Below are 17,167 nucleotides of genomic sequence, written 5' to 3'. Positions count from 1 at the left end.
ACCCTCAAACTTTAGAAGCTGACAACGGCATGGTTTGACAGACTGGCAGGACGTGACATCTCGATGATGTTTTGTAAGTGTTGTTGCTCAACAGCGCACAGCAGAAACTGGAGTTGGGGGTAGGGCCAGAAAAAGAATACGAGATGGCAGAGAACTGTTGAGCATCAGGCCTTTGAATAACGAAAGCTAAGTGATTCTGCGATGACTTTCCTACTCGTGAAACAGATTCCAAGGAACACACAACTTGCATGACCCATGAAAGAAATTGCAGAAAGTTGATTGCAGCTCTTTCTGGTAGTACTGAAACACACTTGAATGTTTTGATTTAAAATACTGACAATTAAATTTGCTAATCTTTCTCTGTGAGCTCTCTACAACACATGCTCTCTGTAATAGGTTATAATAATTGTACTATAATGAAGGACATAGACTCCCTTAGCCCTTAAACCTTGCCTACTAGCGCTGAATGGTTTATATGCTGATAACAGAGCTGCATAGAGAAGTCTTGTCCTAGGCACACGTGCCAGGTATGCATGCAGTAGGAAACCCTTCCATCATTTCCTAAGTCGATAGCTCAGATTTAAATCACGAGCTCTTGTTCCTGTCACACAAGCCGCCTTCCTAAAACTGCAGACCTTTGAAAAGCGACGGACGAGGAGCCCCGTTAGCAGAGCCAGGAGGGACGTGCCTCCCGCTGCCGGTGAAGGAGGCCGCGCTGCTGCCGCCTGCGCCTCACCTGCACGGACGGGCCGGGGACGGGGGCGGGCAGTGCCAGCAGCGCCCGCCCCGGGGCCGCAGCTGTCCGCTGGCGGGAGGCGGCTGTAGCTGGGAAACAGCAGCTCCGGTTTCTGAGATCGGATTTGGGGGTGGGGTGAGAGGTGTGTGTGTGTGTGAGAAAAGCCGAGCGATGGAGCTTCCCTTCTTTTGACAACGCTCTCCCCTTCAGGACTAAGTCTGTACTGGAAGTAAAAGAACTACGTGGGAGAACCGCCGATCGCACCTCCGCGTGGGAAGCGGTTGCGGAGCAGCGTGTGCCGCCAGCCCGAGGATATCGCTGCCTGCAAGCCGCTGCGAGCCTGTCCGGAACGGCTCCTCCGCCTCTGCACTTCACCGTTGCCTGCAGTTAACTAACGTGCAATTTGGGTTTAATGGAGCTGGGCTTATTGTTCCTCTTTGGACTTACAATTACGTCGACTGCAGGTAACGTGAATTTCTTTCTTTCTTTGCCATTTCCACGCATGCACACAAAGAAAGGCTGCCTCGGTGTGTGTTTTTTTTTCTTTTTGCCCTCCTTTCAAAAGGCAGCAGCCCGGTCCGACGCGCGGTATCTAACTGGGCACCAAAGACATCACTCAGCCGCGCGTGGGTTCAGAACCCAGCGGCTCCAGCCGTGCTCCCCAACCTGCGGGGCTGCACTGCACCCCACCGCGCAGCACCGAGTAACGGCGTAACGGTGCTCGTTAACAGGTCGGAAAGTTTTCCGGGAGCGCCGTGCTCGGGGTCCCGTTGCGGAAGGGGCTGCAGGGCTCGGGGTTGCCGAGGAGTCGCTGAGCGCTGTTCTTGCCTTCCCGCGGCGCAGGGTCCTCCCCGCCTCGGCCCCGCTCCCTGCCGGCGGGCGGAGATCCGCGCTCGGCGGCGCTGGGGCAGAAGCAGCGGGAGGAGAGCGGAGCGGCGGCGGTGCCGGGCGGCGGCAGGGCCAAGGCGGACGGCGGGATTCTGCGGCGCCGAGCACGGCGCTGCACTTGCTACACCTACAAAGACAAGGAGTGCGTCTACTACTGCCACCTCGACATCATCTGGATCAACACCCCCGAGTGAGTGAGGGCCGGCCGGGTCGCGAAATGGCGGGCCGGGCCGCGAAGGGCGCCGAGCCCCGCGCGGGTCGCCGGGAGGCGAGGGGGCTGCGGGGCGGGCTCGGCTCCGCCGCGGGGCGGCAACAGGCTGGCGGGGAGGGCCGGGCTCGGCCGGAGAGCCGCCGGGGGGAGGCGGTGCCGCGCGCTGCGAGGTCAGGGCGGGACGAGGGGCGGCCGCCCGGCAGCGGGGTCCCGTAGCACCGCTGGGCGCTGCCTCACGGCCCTGCCCGCCCCGACACCTGCGGGGCCCCGCGGGCTGACGCAGCACCGGTCGCTCCGTATCCTCACGCTGAGGGAAAGCGGGCGTGGAGGAAGGAGCTGCTATTTTGGAGGATAAACCTGTTTCTAATAAACCATTGCTTGGGAAAGGAACAATAGCGTTCGTGCAGTTGTGCTGTTTCTGATAAAAAAAAGCACGGCGGAAAACGCTTTGACATTAATTTTTGAAAGCCTCAGCGTACCAGGCATAAAGTGTTAAAAAAGCATCTCAGATAATTATGTTTATGGGAAGGGTAAACAAGCTTTTGTTTCAATTCATAATAAAAACAGTTTTTGAAAACATGACATTTTCCACGAAGTGGAAATTCTGAGTTTCTCCCAGGTCAGAGGGGTGAAGCACTCCAAGGAAGGCAGGAGCCGGTACAAACAGCGTCCAGTTGAAAAAAATGGTCCAGGAAGAGTGACGCTTTGCCTGCAGCCAAAGGGTTTGCATCCTCCTGGGCCATAGTATATATCCTGTCTGAGTAACTAAAATAGCCTCAAGGATCTGTAAAGATTTTCACAGGCTAAATGGTATCAGTCCTGTAGAAAGTCAAGTAATCAGTTCATTAAAAAGTCATCAGGAGAGCTGATGAATCTAAAACTAGAGTTCATTTAATGAGCTTCAGCAATCGGAGCTCTTGGAGCTGTATGACTGAGACTTCTGCACCCAATTACTGCACTGACTGGGAACATTTCTATTAACCTTGCACTCCTTTGGATCAATGTCACAGCATCAGATTAAAATAACAAAAGGACTAGAAAAGGACAGAAAGTAGCAGTAAAATAAGTTCACTTAAATAGGGTTTACAGCACTGAATTTGTAAATTCTCTTCTGCATTACAAGTTGAGACCATGCGGGATGACAATTCTACCAGCCTGAACGTATAATGCATTCACAGAAGTCAATGAGTTATTTATTTGCTTTCATTCTGTTAGGAAAACTTGTATGCAGTCCTGTAGCATTAATAGTGAGCATTAATTCATTGATGCAAGTGTTCTTACCTGGAAGTGACATGTCATAGAATCATGAAGTCATTGAGGTTGGAAAGACCAATAGATCATCTAGACCAACTATCAACACATGGCTGTGGCCGCTCCAGATGATGTCACTCAATGTGACATCCACCCTTTCAACAAATACTTAAAGTAGAGAATGAGATGGAAAGCATTTTGATGTTACATATAGCATTAGCAATGAGGTATTTAAGATAATTCAGATATTAAGTAGTTGGGCCTATGATTAACAACTTTCTAATCCAAAGTCAACTGTACGTAAAATAACAGCATATCTCTCAGGTATGTAGAAGTATTTCTGAATGTGAATGAGAGACATCAGGCCTGCCTGTTGATATACCAAACAAGCTACACAACTTCTTAATGGAAGTAAACATTGGATCTGCACAGACTGCATATGTGTTTATAAACAGGGCTTTCATGTTGCCGTGTGCGTGCTGTTGAGAGTTTTAATGTTTACTAATAAAAATATGGCTCAAATGTAACTTTGAGGATCAAACGCTGAATAGGAAACCAGAAAAATCTGTGGGAAAAAAAGAGTTTTTCACAGAATCCTTTAAAGTTGGAAAAGACCTTTGGGATCCTCATGTCTAACCATCAACCTGACCAAAAAGTGTAAAGGTGTTTTGTGTCCATTGCTGGTACCTCTACTCCTAAAGGTGCACTTATCTTCATCTAGATGTGTCTCTCTTGGTTGCAAGTCAGTAAACTTCTCGAGCACGTTTCTTAAATAGAATGAAACATCTTGAAATGGAAAGGACAAAGATCGAGTCCAGTTCCTGGCTCCATACAGGACTTCTGGAGGTTGGTGGCCCTGCCTGCTGCAGGCAGATTGAAACTTGATGATCCTTGGGGTCCCTTCCAACCCAAGCCATTCTATGATTCTGTGACTGCCTAAAAAAATCAAATCCTGTGTCTGAGGGCATTGTCCAAATGCTTTGGGCTCTGACTTGGTGCTTTGACCCTGGGAAGCCTGTGCTGGTACCCAGCCCTGAAAGCTGTTGATTCTGATCTTCCTGCTTTACTTGCTTCTAATGTACCTTTTTCAAGTTTATTTCTTACATCAAACTCTACAATTGTCTTTTACTATGTTATTGTTACTTTACTTTTTGCTTCTTTATTTTTTTTTTTCCTTTCCCATTTCTCTTGATTTATATCCTGTACTTTATCATTTCTTGGCAAAAATTCCCTAATATTTTCTTTGTCCAGGTTACTCTTTTCTCCACACTTCACAAACTTTATTTCCTGGTTTCTTTCCCCTACTCTTCCTAACAGAAGATGCTATTAAGCATTGTTGTGTTATATCCAAAACAAATCACTGTCTCTCCTTCCCTGAAAAAATGGTTAAAGTTTCAATGAAAACAGTGCTAGAGGCCTTTCCAATACCAGCCCTATTTCTGTCCTCACTGAGAAAGATCAGCAAGTTAACAGTTGTAGAAGAGCATGTGATGGCAGAATGTGCACTGTTTGACTACAGCTATTCCCAATTAAATGAGAAATCTTTTGTGCACACATTTGAGTGTTGCTTTCTACTTGTCTGTGAACCATTGGGGTGAGTTGAGACCACTGAGCACACCAGTGCTATTTTGACAGTGTAAAACTTTCATGCTGGGAACAGTGACAGTCTGAAGACAAAAGCAGTCCTAAAGAAAGTCTGCTAAATCAGAAAAGAATAACACAATTATGTGGTGTAGACAACAGTTAACGTATCATAATAAAGATAATTAAAAGCTAGTAAATTGTTCTCACTGATAAGATTGGTTACTCAGAATTAGTTTGCAATGTGTTTTTTATCACGTTGCTAATTATGCTTATCTTGATTCATATCTTGATCTATAGTTACAGACATCGTAAGAGAGAAAGAATGACTTGTCTTTTAAACAGTACCCACTAATGTAATACAGCTGCAGTTTAATGCTTAATTCCACATATTGAGAAAAGCACTTCTTCAGAGGGGCTCTGCGTTTCCGTTAATGACATTAATGTTAGTAAGCATGAAACACTATAGATGCTCAGAAAAACTAGGAGAAGATTAAAAGTACTATAGGAAAGCAACACTGTCGTGAGGACACAATATCAGATACTAAAGTGGCCTTCTGACATAAAGTATAATGAGAATTTGTGGCAATAGTCCAGAAACTTTCTAAGGAGAATAAGCACAGATGAATATCTGTCAGGGCACTTCCTCACTCAAACTACCAGATTTCTTGAGGAATCTAAATCAAAGCAAAAGTTTATGTTGTATTTCTTTATGCTCAAAAGAGGAGTAACTGAATGAACTCTGTGGCCATGTTACAAAAACCACCTTACGTAATCTAACAGTTCTGTCTCCCAGTTACATAAATTTCTGAATCAGTAGAATTGGATCGACAAAGTGAGAGGAAGAATTGGATCTATTATCTTTGCATTTGCTGCTCTGATCCTCTGTACTTAGATTGTGTTTTATTGAAAGGAAGCCTGAATAAGCTTTTTGAAAGAACTTTTCACCCTTATTATAAAGTATTGCTATTTTTTTTAGAATTATCTCCATCATTAGGTAAATATACACACTGTCCTGTATATTACTGGAAATAAAGGAACGCAGCTAAAGATTTCTTGTTCCGTAAGACAATTAAGCATTTGCTTATAATCTTAATAGATCAGACTGAAAGTCCTGGCTAGCCAAAGGCATCATGATAAAAGAGTGGCTGCAAGCCAGGCAAAGTTGATCTCTCTGTTTAATGGCACACACGGTTCACCATCAGAACCAAGTGCCAAAAGAAGCGATCAAGTAATGAATCTTATGTTTAATTGAGTTTACTTTGTGCATGAAGTTTGCCTTACATTTGAAGACTTCCAAATTACACTATCCACGTGCATCACTTGTCCTAACACAGCCCAAATGACAAAATATAAAAAGAAAAATCTTAGCCAGCCAGTAACCATTAATTCAATAAAACTATGGAATCTGTGGCCATACTCATTGCTAAAAGAAATACATCAGGCATAAAGCAGATAAAAGGAATTGATGTAAATGAGGAACGTTAACTAATTTTTTCTTTTAAGTTACAACTGTTTTATTAAAAACTTAAATGAGATGGTAATTCTCCAACTCTGAATGCTGGAAGATTTTTCTATGACAAAGTGCTGCACAAAACTACATCAAAGGGAGAGTATTTCAAATCAATTTACTGAAAACAGTAATAAGCTTCTTCTATTATGGTTATACTTTATGATTATTAGGCCGATTATACAAACAGTTATTTTTCCTGCATATGTAAATCATGTATTGACTTCACACTGTGAGTTAGCACAGCTTTAACCTTGTGGATTCATGGCAGATAAGCCTCCTGCCATACTTGTTCTTTGCCATTATTACCGTATTACACACAGCCCAAAGGGTTTCAAATTAAATTCCTTACACACTTCTGTTTTTGCACACCGACTTCACATCTCTGTTGATTGCCCTCAGCTTTCATGCATATTCTTACATAGACAAGTCAGTTTGCCTCTCGTTTGCCTTTATTAAAATGCATGCACTTCATCAGCGAGAGCAGTGCAAGTCGTTTGCACAATTAGAATTCTGAAACCAGCAAGATAAATACAAACCTTGAGGAAAAACACCTTCAGAGTAGTTCAGTAATGCAATATAAGGACACAACCTTTTACTTAAATGTGAGATTCTTCTAGGCTAAGAAATAGCTCAGCTTGCTTTTTGCATGCCTATTCTGTTTGAAAACAAGAGTCATAATACTCTCTTGGATGAACTAGATACCAGTGTTCCTATATCCTAAGTTAAATAAGTTGGAATGCCTTTGGTTTTTAGTGAATGCCTTCTGTCCAATTGAAACAATTTCCATTCCAGCAGCTGCCTCAAATTCACACTCTCCTGCTTTGTGTCCTGATCATTTTTCCTAACCAACAGCTCTTTAATTTTTTTATTCTTTTTTTTAAGATCTCCTCATCCTGCACTGTTCAGCAGCGTTCACCTTAAATGTCTTTGACGCATGCACAGCTTGCACGCCCTCCACATCTAAATGTAGAATATATCCTCTCAGTCTTCCTGAAAACCTTGTTTACAGTACTTGCGGTACCGATACCCCAACAGCAGTATCCTCAGAAAGACCTGCAATTATTATTTGGCTCTGAAGACTAAATCCCGTGGCACTGTGGACCCAGCCCTGCGGAGGATGGGGTCAGGGATGAGACACACCAATAGCTGGTGCCTCCATGTTTCACTACAGCTTCTCATGTTGATCTAATTCTAAGAATAAACAAAGAATAGGCGTTCTCTAGAGCCACTGAACCACAGTCACTTTCATCAGCCTTAAGGTTTAAGGCTCTCTGTTTGTTTTCCCTTAGGTTCTTGCTTGCTTTGTTTTTAAACCAGCAGTGGGCTTTAACTATACACGCTGTAGGGAATGGTACAAGCACGCACTGGAGAGTGTTTTCTGTGGGAACTTCAGAAACTAGAATAAATACTCCAAGTTTTGCCTTGAAAATCCTGCCATTTGCCACTTTGTTTATCTTATTTTTCAGCCATTCTTGACTTTTGTGATTTACCTCAGTCTATTTACTTTAGAGCTGCCCCCTCACTGATGACATCCCCTGCCTGTCAGAGGAAGAAAAAGGAATAACGGAGCTCAGGCCTCACAAACAGAAAATACGGCACCACTTACATATTTTTTTAAACAACAATCGCAGCACTTGCAGATTAGAACTGGTGTGAGGTACTGAAGGATGTGGAAACTGCTGTTTTGAGAGAGGTATTTATGTTAAACAATAGTCTGAAGAAACGCACTCCAAGTTTCATTCAACTCAGATGTTTTTCTGATCATATTTGATAGAGGAAACACGTAACATCCTTCTGCCAGCTACAAGATAAGGATTTCTAGTGCCGAAATTTTAATTTTACATTCTTAAGACTTTTCTTTTAATAAAAAAGCATCTGTTTTGATTTGGCCGTTCATTTATGATTTAGTTATTCTCCAGATCTGCTTTGAGGCAGGTTGTATTGCTGAGTTGTCTTTGGTTGTGAAATTACAAGCATTTATATAATTTCACGCAAGAAAGAAAAATCTGATTATATATAACCTTGTCATAATTAAACATGAGTCCTCTCCTGTGATTTAGAAATGAAGAATACATTCACTGCAGTATTGATTCATCCAGTTTTGAATTAGAAGTTTATTTTGTAAATAGGACTGCATGGCCGCCAGCTCTTGTATTAGAAATAAGGTTTTACTGAAGCCCAGTTCTACCTCTCTGTTCTACTGCTGAACAGAAATCACATTTTCACTCATGCTAGGTCTCCTGTCAAGAGAAGTCCTGTGAAGACCCCCAACAAAACCTTCTCCAGAAAGCATCCTGGGAAAGAACTTTCCTATGACTGCCAACCAAGCCCAGACCACGGTTGATTGCAACAGATATAAGAGCTGTGCTTGTCAACTGCTGTGGCTTGACTGGCTGTTCAACAACACTGTGCCAAGGAACAAGTGTCCTCCACATCATATTTCTCACTTTCTAGAATTACTACACACTGTGCATGCAGCCCGTTTTCTTTTTTCAGTTGGCTGTGACAACACTGGTTACCTGAGTCTGAGGTGAATAGACAGGTATGCATTTTGCTAGCAAGATAGTGGGGTTTGGCTCAAGCCTGCATTGTTGTAAGGTATGCTGGGATGCTAAAGGAAGATGCCCAGGGAAACAATCTGCCTTCAGTTCTCTCACAGTAGTTACTTGGGTACCATAAAGTCCCAGCAGGAAGTAAATCAAAGAACTCATCTGATCAGTGAGATTATATGGTGAAGTAGATATGCACAATCCTGGCTTACCGCCTAAGTTAGCAATAACTAATTAACTAATTTGGAGTCCTCCCAAATGAGCAAGTATTAATTAAAAGTATAAGACTGAAAAGGAAAAAAAAAAACCAAAACAGTGAAAGTAAAACCAAATCCAGCAAGGAGCTAGAGTTTTCTGCATAACAGTAGCCTATGTAGATGTACAGGAATACAATAACTACTATTAAAAGAGGAGGTAGGAAATAAAGGTGTGGCTGTAGAGTGTAAAAACTTGCTTATCTCATCCTAAAATAATTTTAACTGCAAAAAGCTAATGAGAAAAAGTACAGTTTCTCTGGATAGAGCACATGATTAGAATGACACAGGACCAAGATGTCCGAGTCTTCTCTGAAGAACATTCCTGAAGAACACTGCATTTACATCTTAAATGAGGAGGAGGAGGAGGAATAGATATTACAGGAGGAAATCCTCTTGTAAACTTCTCACATTTAAACAATTTATACCTCTTGCAGACAGTTGGAGTGAACTTTAGGAGCAGCCAGTTGTCTCTTCTGCAGTAGCTATATGTGAAATTGAACATAGAATTATCTCTTATTTTCCCCAGCATCATCTAATTCTAGATACATTTTGGTTTACTTGTATTATGTTAATTTTTGCTTTCTTTTGGCATTCTTTGTTCTCAGTGGTCCTTACAGGGATCTCATACATGTTAAGATTGTCTGAGAACACTGGAGACAGTTGGGAGCCTTGCTGGCCTGGATACCTGCCAGAAAATATATTGCTGAATACTGAAATCACAGCATCTAAGATGAATGCTGCAACCCCCTCATCCCTTTGTTTTGGCTGAAACTCTCAAGTGCCCTGGAGGTATCTACTGCGTTTAAGTGGCTGGGAAAATAGAAAATAATAGCAGCTCATAGGTCAATTAGAACACAGCATGAGAAAGTCAGCCGCATGTTATAAGAATTAAAATAAACCGTTTGGACTTGGCTGCCTGAATTCTGAACATTCACCGTAGTATAAATGAGGGACAGCTGGACATAAGCAAACTGTACTCTTCCCAGTTAGACTCAAAAGTAGCGATCATTCAGTGGGCATTTCTTTCTGTGCAAACTTGCACCAATATCTCTGGTTTAGGTTTAGAATGACTGTTTCACCATCACTCAGGACTTGTGTTTTTCAAAAAAAAATATGCCTATATCTGTTAATTTAAAGGCAAAAGCTTGCTTCCAGAGTTAGTTGACTTTCAGTAGCAGAGCTTTTATGTTGTGTTTTGTGGGTGCAAGTACAGAAATGGTCTAGATTGCATCTGACTGTCTGATTTGCAGATCCAAATTGGACAGGCTGATCAAGAATTGCATGGGTTGCTTGGTCTCCTTGGAGAGAAAAAAGGCATAAAAGACACAGGACCCATTTGCTCTTTAATATGTGGAAACCCGTTTTACTGCTTTAGGAGAATTTTGTTCTCCACAAGGCAAAAGTGATGTGTACTGATTCGAAGATCAGGCCATACTTCTTGTGCAGACATTTTTTCTTTAATTCTTTAAATCTGTGGGTCTTAAATAGAAGTTTTCAAAAATTTCCTAAATGGCTTTTAGCCCGTGCTAAGGGAGTTGATCGTTACCACAGGGAACACAGTGCAAGGGAACTGGCTGCTCAGGGTCCCAGAAGCCCAGCAAGAGGCTACCCAAGAAATGTGCCTCTGCCTAGTTCAGCTGTCCCTCATCTTTGCTGTGGGGAGACAAACTGCCCTGGGTATGCTAAAGCCAGCAAGCTTTGACTAAAGAAGAGATGCACCTCACCTGAAAGGGTGTCCTTAAGTAACTTCTTAGCTAAGTAAATGCTTGGTTGGCAATTAAATACTGATAATAATTCCCACTGAGCATACAGAAATTGTGATTCTACATCTGTCAGTTTGAGCCTGAGCACTGCAGCACCGTATAATTTGCTGCACAAGCAGCCTTTTGGTTATCACCTGTAAGAATCTAAGATTAAGTAATGCTGCTAGGTAAATGCTTCTGATACTTGTTCAAATGAATCTCTCTGGCATCTCTTCTCACTTCTGAAGTACTGAGAAAGTAGCATGAACTAACTTGAAATAGTAACATTTTCAGCTGCTGGAATGATAGCCATGCACATGCTAGCATTTGCTTAAATGATGTGATTTATGAGTTGCATCTGAGTACCCGACAGGCAAGAAAACGCCAACTGTATTGCGTAGTTTTTTCTGAATCCTCTTGAAAAGATTCTGGAACACTACTAAAGTTCATCTCCTTTGGTTTTGAATTTTTGCCTTAGAAATTAAAAAAGACATACTGGGAGAACGATTACATTCCCACCTCTGATTAATAAACGAGCACATAAGCTCACATAGAAATGTTTGCTTGGGCATTCTAGTTAAAATTCTTATGCTTGAAAACGTTGTATTTGCATTTATTTTTGGACCATTGAGAACGAAGTGCTCTTGAATACATTTTCTTAGCTATGAAGGATATTCTAAATAAGCATCAAGCTTGCAAGATGCACAGAACAGAAGGCGCTCCATTAGAAAGATCAGAAGCGTTATCTAAAATATCAGCCTCCTCCTTTGCTTAGGGCTGCTATTCATGGTTCTTATCACTTGTAATTACACCATATTGGTCACCCCTGTCAATCTGTTGGAATTTACTGGCTCTTAAGAAAGACAGCAGACATGTAATGGGCCCGTAGTTCCCATACTGAGCTATTAATGTGAAATTGAAGTTACGACTTGCGAACTGCAGCAACGAAGGATGAAAGCACATGTGCCCTTTTGCCTCTCCAGCTGGGAAGGCAAAACCTCTGACACGGGCCAAGCCACAGCTTGGTCCCACAGAGAGATGCATTTACATAATCAGAATAAGAAAAAAGGTATCATATGTTGGAAAAGTGGACTCAACGGTGAACCTCTTTAAATAACAATAATGAAATACCACAGTATTTTATTTCTTGTTAATACAGTGTGGAAAGATATCTGTAAGAACGGTGGAAGGTTCCTTATCCCTCTGCAACTTGTTTGCCACAAAATAGGGGTTTCAAATTTGGTTAGACCAAGCAAAATTCCTTCTTTCACTCCAACTTGAATCTGAGCAAGAAGTTGAATAACAAAATTTTCCCGGACAGTTTCCGTAGAGCATTCCTCACCCTTAAAAATACAGGAACTTCTCTGTGTTTCTGTCTCTGAAAGCCAGCAGCAATAAATAAATAAATAAATAATAATAAAAAATCTAAAATATGACTACATAACAGTTATGGCAGAAGTTATCTGCATTAGTCAGTTATCATTCCTTACTCTGAACTGTATAGAGCAGACACACAGAACGTGACAGTATGAAGTTAGTAATACTGCTCAGTTACAAAGGGAGATTTGCCCTTAACCCTGAGGACAACAGACAGCTTCTCAAATGACTGCATGAGAAAAAGGGACAAAATCAACTCAGAGTAATCAACTCTTAGAGTCTTAGGACTAATTTGCATATTCTTGATCTTCTCTAGCGTTGAGGCACAGCCATAGAATAAAGAAAGTGCTGAAAATACAGAACAGTTTCTGCACACATGTTAAGCAGAGCTGCATCTGCTATTGAAAGACCTTCTAATGGTTGCTAGCACACAGAAGGACTGTTTCTGGCTTTGTGTCTTTCTGAGATAAATCCATGTGTGATGGGCGTGCTCTGCTCCAGGCTGTAGAAGATGAGGTAGACTGTTAAAACTAGCACATACTAGCAGCAGTGCAGAGGTTTGAATAACTGATTTGCATCAACAGAACTGATGTTACATCAGAAATTACTGCAGAGATTACAAAAATAATGCTTCTAAACCTTTCAGCCCACCGTGAGTGTGGGAAAATGGAAGATTAGCTGCTTCCCAGTTAATAGCCTAATGATGTTTTTATGAAAGCAAATGAAAGAAGTCCAACTACACCAAGTTAGTGCTTCCAGACTGATTATTCAGACCCTGCCCTATAACCTCTCTCTAACCCTGCCATAACCACTCTTATTTCCTCTCCCCAAATCTTTTTTTCTCCCATCTCCTCTCCTTTTTCTGCCTTGGATCTCTATGGATCTGTGGTTTGCGTAGCCCAGCCCTCGCGTGTGCTGAAACTTTGGTGAGTCTCCAGCAGTCGTGTGGTGTGAATTTTCTATTGAAGTACTTTCAAAACATTTAGGAGAATAACTTTTGAGACATTAGCACAGAGTTATGAAGTATGTCCTGTTCTGATATTATTGGCTATAGTCCAGAAATGAACAAAGCATACCAGACCTTGGGAAATAAAGAGAATTAATTCTTACTATTTCTTGGTCTGCTGCTGTGAAGAATATGTATCTGCATGGTTTTCCTGTGGGAGATCATGCAAGGAAGATCACCTAGCTTATTCTCACATGTGAGACTCCATGGGTCACGTTCCTAGACGCGATGCAGTAAACCTCTTTTGAGCTGCTTTTTTCTAACTACTTTATAACTTCATAAAAGCTTGAGTTGTCTGAGAAGTGTGATTGGAGAATTTCTTACATAAGCCTAGGGTCTGATTTTTTTTTTTTTTTGGCCATTATTTAATGTTTGTATCACTAGCTCTGTTTCTTAAAACATCTTAATTGGCTCCTAAAATATGCAATATTTGTGGCTGTCCCAACAGGAGGACTGTGCCATATGGGCTCTCCAACTATAGAGGCAGCTTTAGAGGCAAAAGATCTACAGGCCAGAATCAAAGCACTTCCCAGCCTTCATTTCGGTGCTCTTGTTTGGACATCCATGACAAACAGTGTATGCAGTTTTGCAGAAGAATGCAAGACAGAAGAAGGTGAGTGCCTGTTCTTAATAACTGTCTATATTATTTATTTCATGCAAGTTAATTATGGCATGTATCAAAATAAACTGATTGAGAAATTTATTGATTTTAAATCAAATTCTCGTGTCTAGAAGCATAGGCTAACCCTGGGTAGCAGCCAAGCACACACACTGTCATCCGTTCCCTTGCCAAGCCATGGCTGCTGTAAAAGCTAAAATCCCCCTTCTTCCATCTGTTTACTGCTAAGCACAAAATTGATGTTACGGAATAATGCTTTGGCTAATTCAGGTCACCTTCCCTGGTTTTATTCCATCCCAATCTCTTGCCACTGCTGGCCTACTCTGTAGGTGGGGATGGAGGAGGAAAAAGAGAAAGCCTTGATGCCGTGCAAGCACCAGTCAGCAATGCCAAAGCAGCGGCGGACTACCAACACTTTCTGAATCACCAATCTAAAGCACAGCACCACGTGGGCTATTATGTAAAGAGTTAATTAACTCCGTCTTAGCCAGACTAAGCACAGTAACGCTTTAGTTATTGTGTATGTGCTTTTCTTTTTATGATGTATTTTTGAAACAGCAGATCTCCTATCCAGCTGGGACATTAAACAGAACAAGTCAGAGCATTTTTAATATTGGATTCGTTTAGAATAAAAAAAAAAAATGCAAAGTTTTATGTAATCTCAAGAAAAGTTTGACATTGTCACTTTATGAAGAGGTGTGTAAGAGTAATCGATGAGAACAGTGGGGGAAATGTAACAGTTCTCTCATCCTCAGAAATCACGGATCAGTGAAAACAACAGAGAAGGACCAATGCAGGGAAGAGGAGCATGCGTTCATTCAGTAGCAGAGCTTGGAGGATTCTGAACAGCCAGGTACAGCTCAGGTGGCCACGTTCTGTTCACTCTTGAATAGAAATATTTCTCAAAAACTTTGTATTTTCATGAGCCTGAAATCTTTCATTTGAACATTACGGGCAGATTTGGCCCAGTAGATCTTATTTTTTTTTAATAAAATTTATTACACACAGAATTACTACAACCTTCCTCTTGCTGCTCCAGCTCCTTCAGAAATTGGATTCTCTGGCTATAAGCCAGCACACATTTTGGAAAAAGTCCCACCTTTTTTTTTTTTTTTTTAAAGGGTAAGAGCTGTTCCAGTCTGTCATCTCTTTACTCAATTAGTACTGTAACACCTTAAGCTACACGTGACAGTGCACTGCTCCACTAAAACTGACATTGTCAAAGTACAGCAACCAAACAAACTGTGGAAAAGCGTTTGGAGGGGAAATAAATCTGCTTTACATTTCAGATATGAAGAGGTTGCAGTGACCTTGTAGCAAGTTTCAGAAGATTCCAGTTCCAAATCTGTACTTACTACCCTTAATACTATTGCTACATAAGAAATGAAAACACATATGTCACAACAAACAAATACTTCCAGTTCTGGGTGAAATGAAGCAGCCAGCCATTAGAAATAGGGAACTTCAAAAATAGATACAAATCACCTTATTACCCCCAGCATTATAGCTGGGAGGGAAGTACCTAGAATTTTTTTGTTACAATTATGTAAACAGAGCTGGTTATAGGCATCTGGGCAGGATTTTCTCTGTGTGTATAATCAAAAAGATGAAGCAGAGTTCTATCAGGATGTGGGGAGTTCGGACTAACCCAGCAGGTTTTGTTTGTTTGATTCTTTAGCTTTAACATTTGCTTGCTGAAGCTCAGAAGCAAGAGCTTGAGCTACAACTCTCCCTTGAGATGGACAAAATTGATGCTTCAGTCTGATGCCAGTGGAGACTTCAGCAGTATGCACCACTTTCATTTCATCAGTGCCATTCTGAGGGCATGTGAACCTGTATGAAGAAGCTCTCTCCACGCTCCCCTCCTGAGAACCTCAGTAAAGGATAACCTTTATCACCTAACCTGGCAGGGAACATATCATCACTGAAGAAAAATTCAAAAGGCAGATCCAAACTTCAGCAACAGTTTCAGGAAATGTTTTTCTACCTGGTTTAAAAAGTACAATAGAAACATACTGTTTCAGTTACTGCTTGCTACATGTCTGAAGAGTCCATCCAGTATTATGTGGGCAATAGTAATTGGACAAGGTGATGAGTTAGAGGTTGCCTATACGTGGGTGCTCAATAAGAATAAACAGATGCAAACTGTTTCCTTTGTTAATGTATGCAAGCCTGAATCATCATATTGTAACTCTGTGGCAGATGTTTAAATAACATTATCTATGCAGAATAAATATGAACATCTAATATAAACATTACTATATAGCAAGTTAAGCGTATACGTTGAGTATTCAGTAGATTACCGAATTTATGCACAAATTATTCCTGCACTACGAAGTTCCATTCAAAGACATTTACAGTGATTATTTAGGGATTGCTGTAATTTATGAGCAGAACTCCAATAATTAATCCCAAAGAATCTCCTAGAGATGAAAGGGCAGGACTGTGGAACTTCAAATGAAACTTCACACAAAAGAACTTACTGTACTGGACCATATACTATCCAAAGCCACCACGTACATTATCATCCATAGTTCATACATTCCTCTTTGCTAGTACTTTAAATCACATTGTTATCTCTTCACTGAAACATCACTGAACAACTTGGAAACTTGGCAATAAGATTATATCCACCCCTGGACACTTTTCAATGTAAATGATTTCTTCAGAAATTATGGAATTCTTATTTTTTTATTTTTATAGGAGGATGCAAGAGCGAGTAAACTAAAAAAGCCTGTTGCAAATCTTGTTCAGTAATATAATTTAAAAAGAGGAAAACCCCCTACTTGTGACATTATAGATGTTCGGGGTTTTTTTGTTTGACTGAACTTCATGCAGACTTTCCCCAGGGTGCATAAGTTAAACTGTAACCAGATGACATTAAATTATATTTTATCAGAAGATGGAGACTAAAACAAAAGCTGCAAAATAAAAAGAACTTAGTGGTAAAAAAAAAAAAAAAAAAGTTATATGGACTTAAAACAGTGGTAATAGGCTTTGTTTGAACAAAGAAAGGGAGGTCTTTGCCAAAATATATGATATATTTTATATATATGTGGATATATTTCATAAATAAATTATTATAGTTATAAAAGTAAACATATTTGTCAGTTATTGCATTTGTTTCAGTGTCTTATTTGCTGTACAAATGATTTTGTACATTAATAGAAAATGGATTATTGTATGGAAACACTTCACATATTTTCCCACTTTTTTTTTTTCCCTAATTATGAAGAATGCTTAGTGCTCATAACACTTATCACTAACTGGATTTCTTTTCCTCCTGAATATACACACACAGGTCATGCAAAAAATTGCTACCTTCAAGAGACTGATAGTTCTAGAAGTTTGAGAAGTGAGCATGGAAACTTAACGACAGTCATGCAATCACAATCACGCATAAAAAGTTACATCTCAGTTTTGTGTCCCTTTTACAG

General features: G+C 41.0%; 1 protein-coding gene across 4 annotated transcripts; it reads left to right on the top strand.

Annotated features, from left to right (window-relative positions):
* Window positions 1–656: 656 nt before the first annotated feature.
* Window positions 657–16,823, top strand: EDN3 (endothelin 3). Of its 4 annotated transcripts, none has more exons than XM_085241741.1 (6): window positions 663–866; window positions 947–1,200; window positions 1,580–1,814; window positions 13,560–13,724; window positions 14,486–14,583; window positions 15,409–15,581. In XM_085241741.1, exons 2-5 carry the CDS (start codon window positions 1,149–1,151, stop codon window positions 14,553–14,555), a joined length of 522 nt encoding a protein of 173 aa, XP_085097867.1. In that variant the 5' UTR covers window positions 663–866; window positions 947–1,148; the 3' UTR covers window positions 14,556–14,583; window positions 15,409–15,581. The 4 variants fall into 4 exon arrangements, with proteins under 4 accessions (XP_085097869.1, XP_085097867.1, XP_085097868.1 ...); XM_085241742.1 differs by having other exon boundaries at window positions 663–871; XM_085241739.1 differs by having other exon boundaries at window positions 663–878.
* Window positions 16,824–17,167: the final 344 nt, after the last annotated feature.

The sequence above is a fragment of the Meleagris gallopavo genome, chromosome 22, assembly GCF_905368555.1.
Source record: "Meleagris gallopavo chromosome 22, MGAL_WU_HG_1.1, whole genome shotgun sequence".
In the NCBI taxonomy this organism is placed as follows: Eukaryota; Metazoa; Chordata; class Aves; order Galliformes; family Phasianidae; genus Meleagris; species Meleagris gallopavo.
The sequence above is the reverse complement of the archived record's forward strand: the minus strand, read 5'-3'. Positions and strand labels throughout refer to the sequence as shown.

Excerpts from the sequence above, each read along its gene's own strand:
- EDN3 (XM_085241743.1), top strand. The coding sequence starts at position 1,149 with ATGGAGCTGGGCTTATTGTTCCTCTTTGGACTTACAATTACGTCGACT. Across the intron at positions 1,201-1,579 it reads TACAATTACGTCGACTGCAG|GGTCCTCCCCGCCTCGGCCC; the intron begins GTAACGTGAATT and ends CCCGCGGCGCAG. Across the intron at positions 1,815-13,559 it reads ATCTGGATCAACACCCCCGA|GAGGACTGTGCCATATGGGC; the intron begins GTGAGTGAGGGC and ends CTGTCCCAACAG.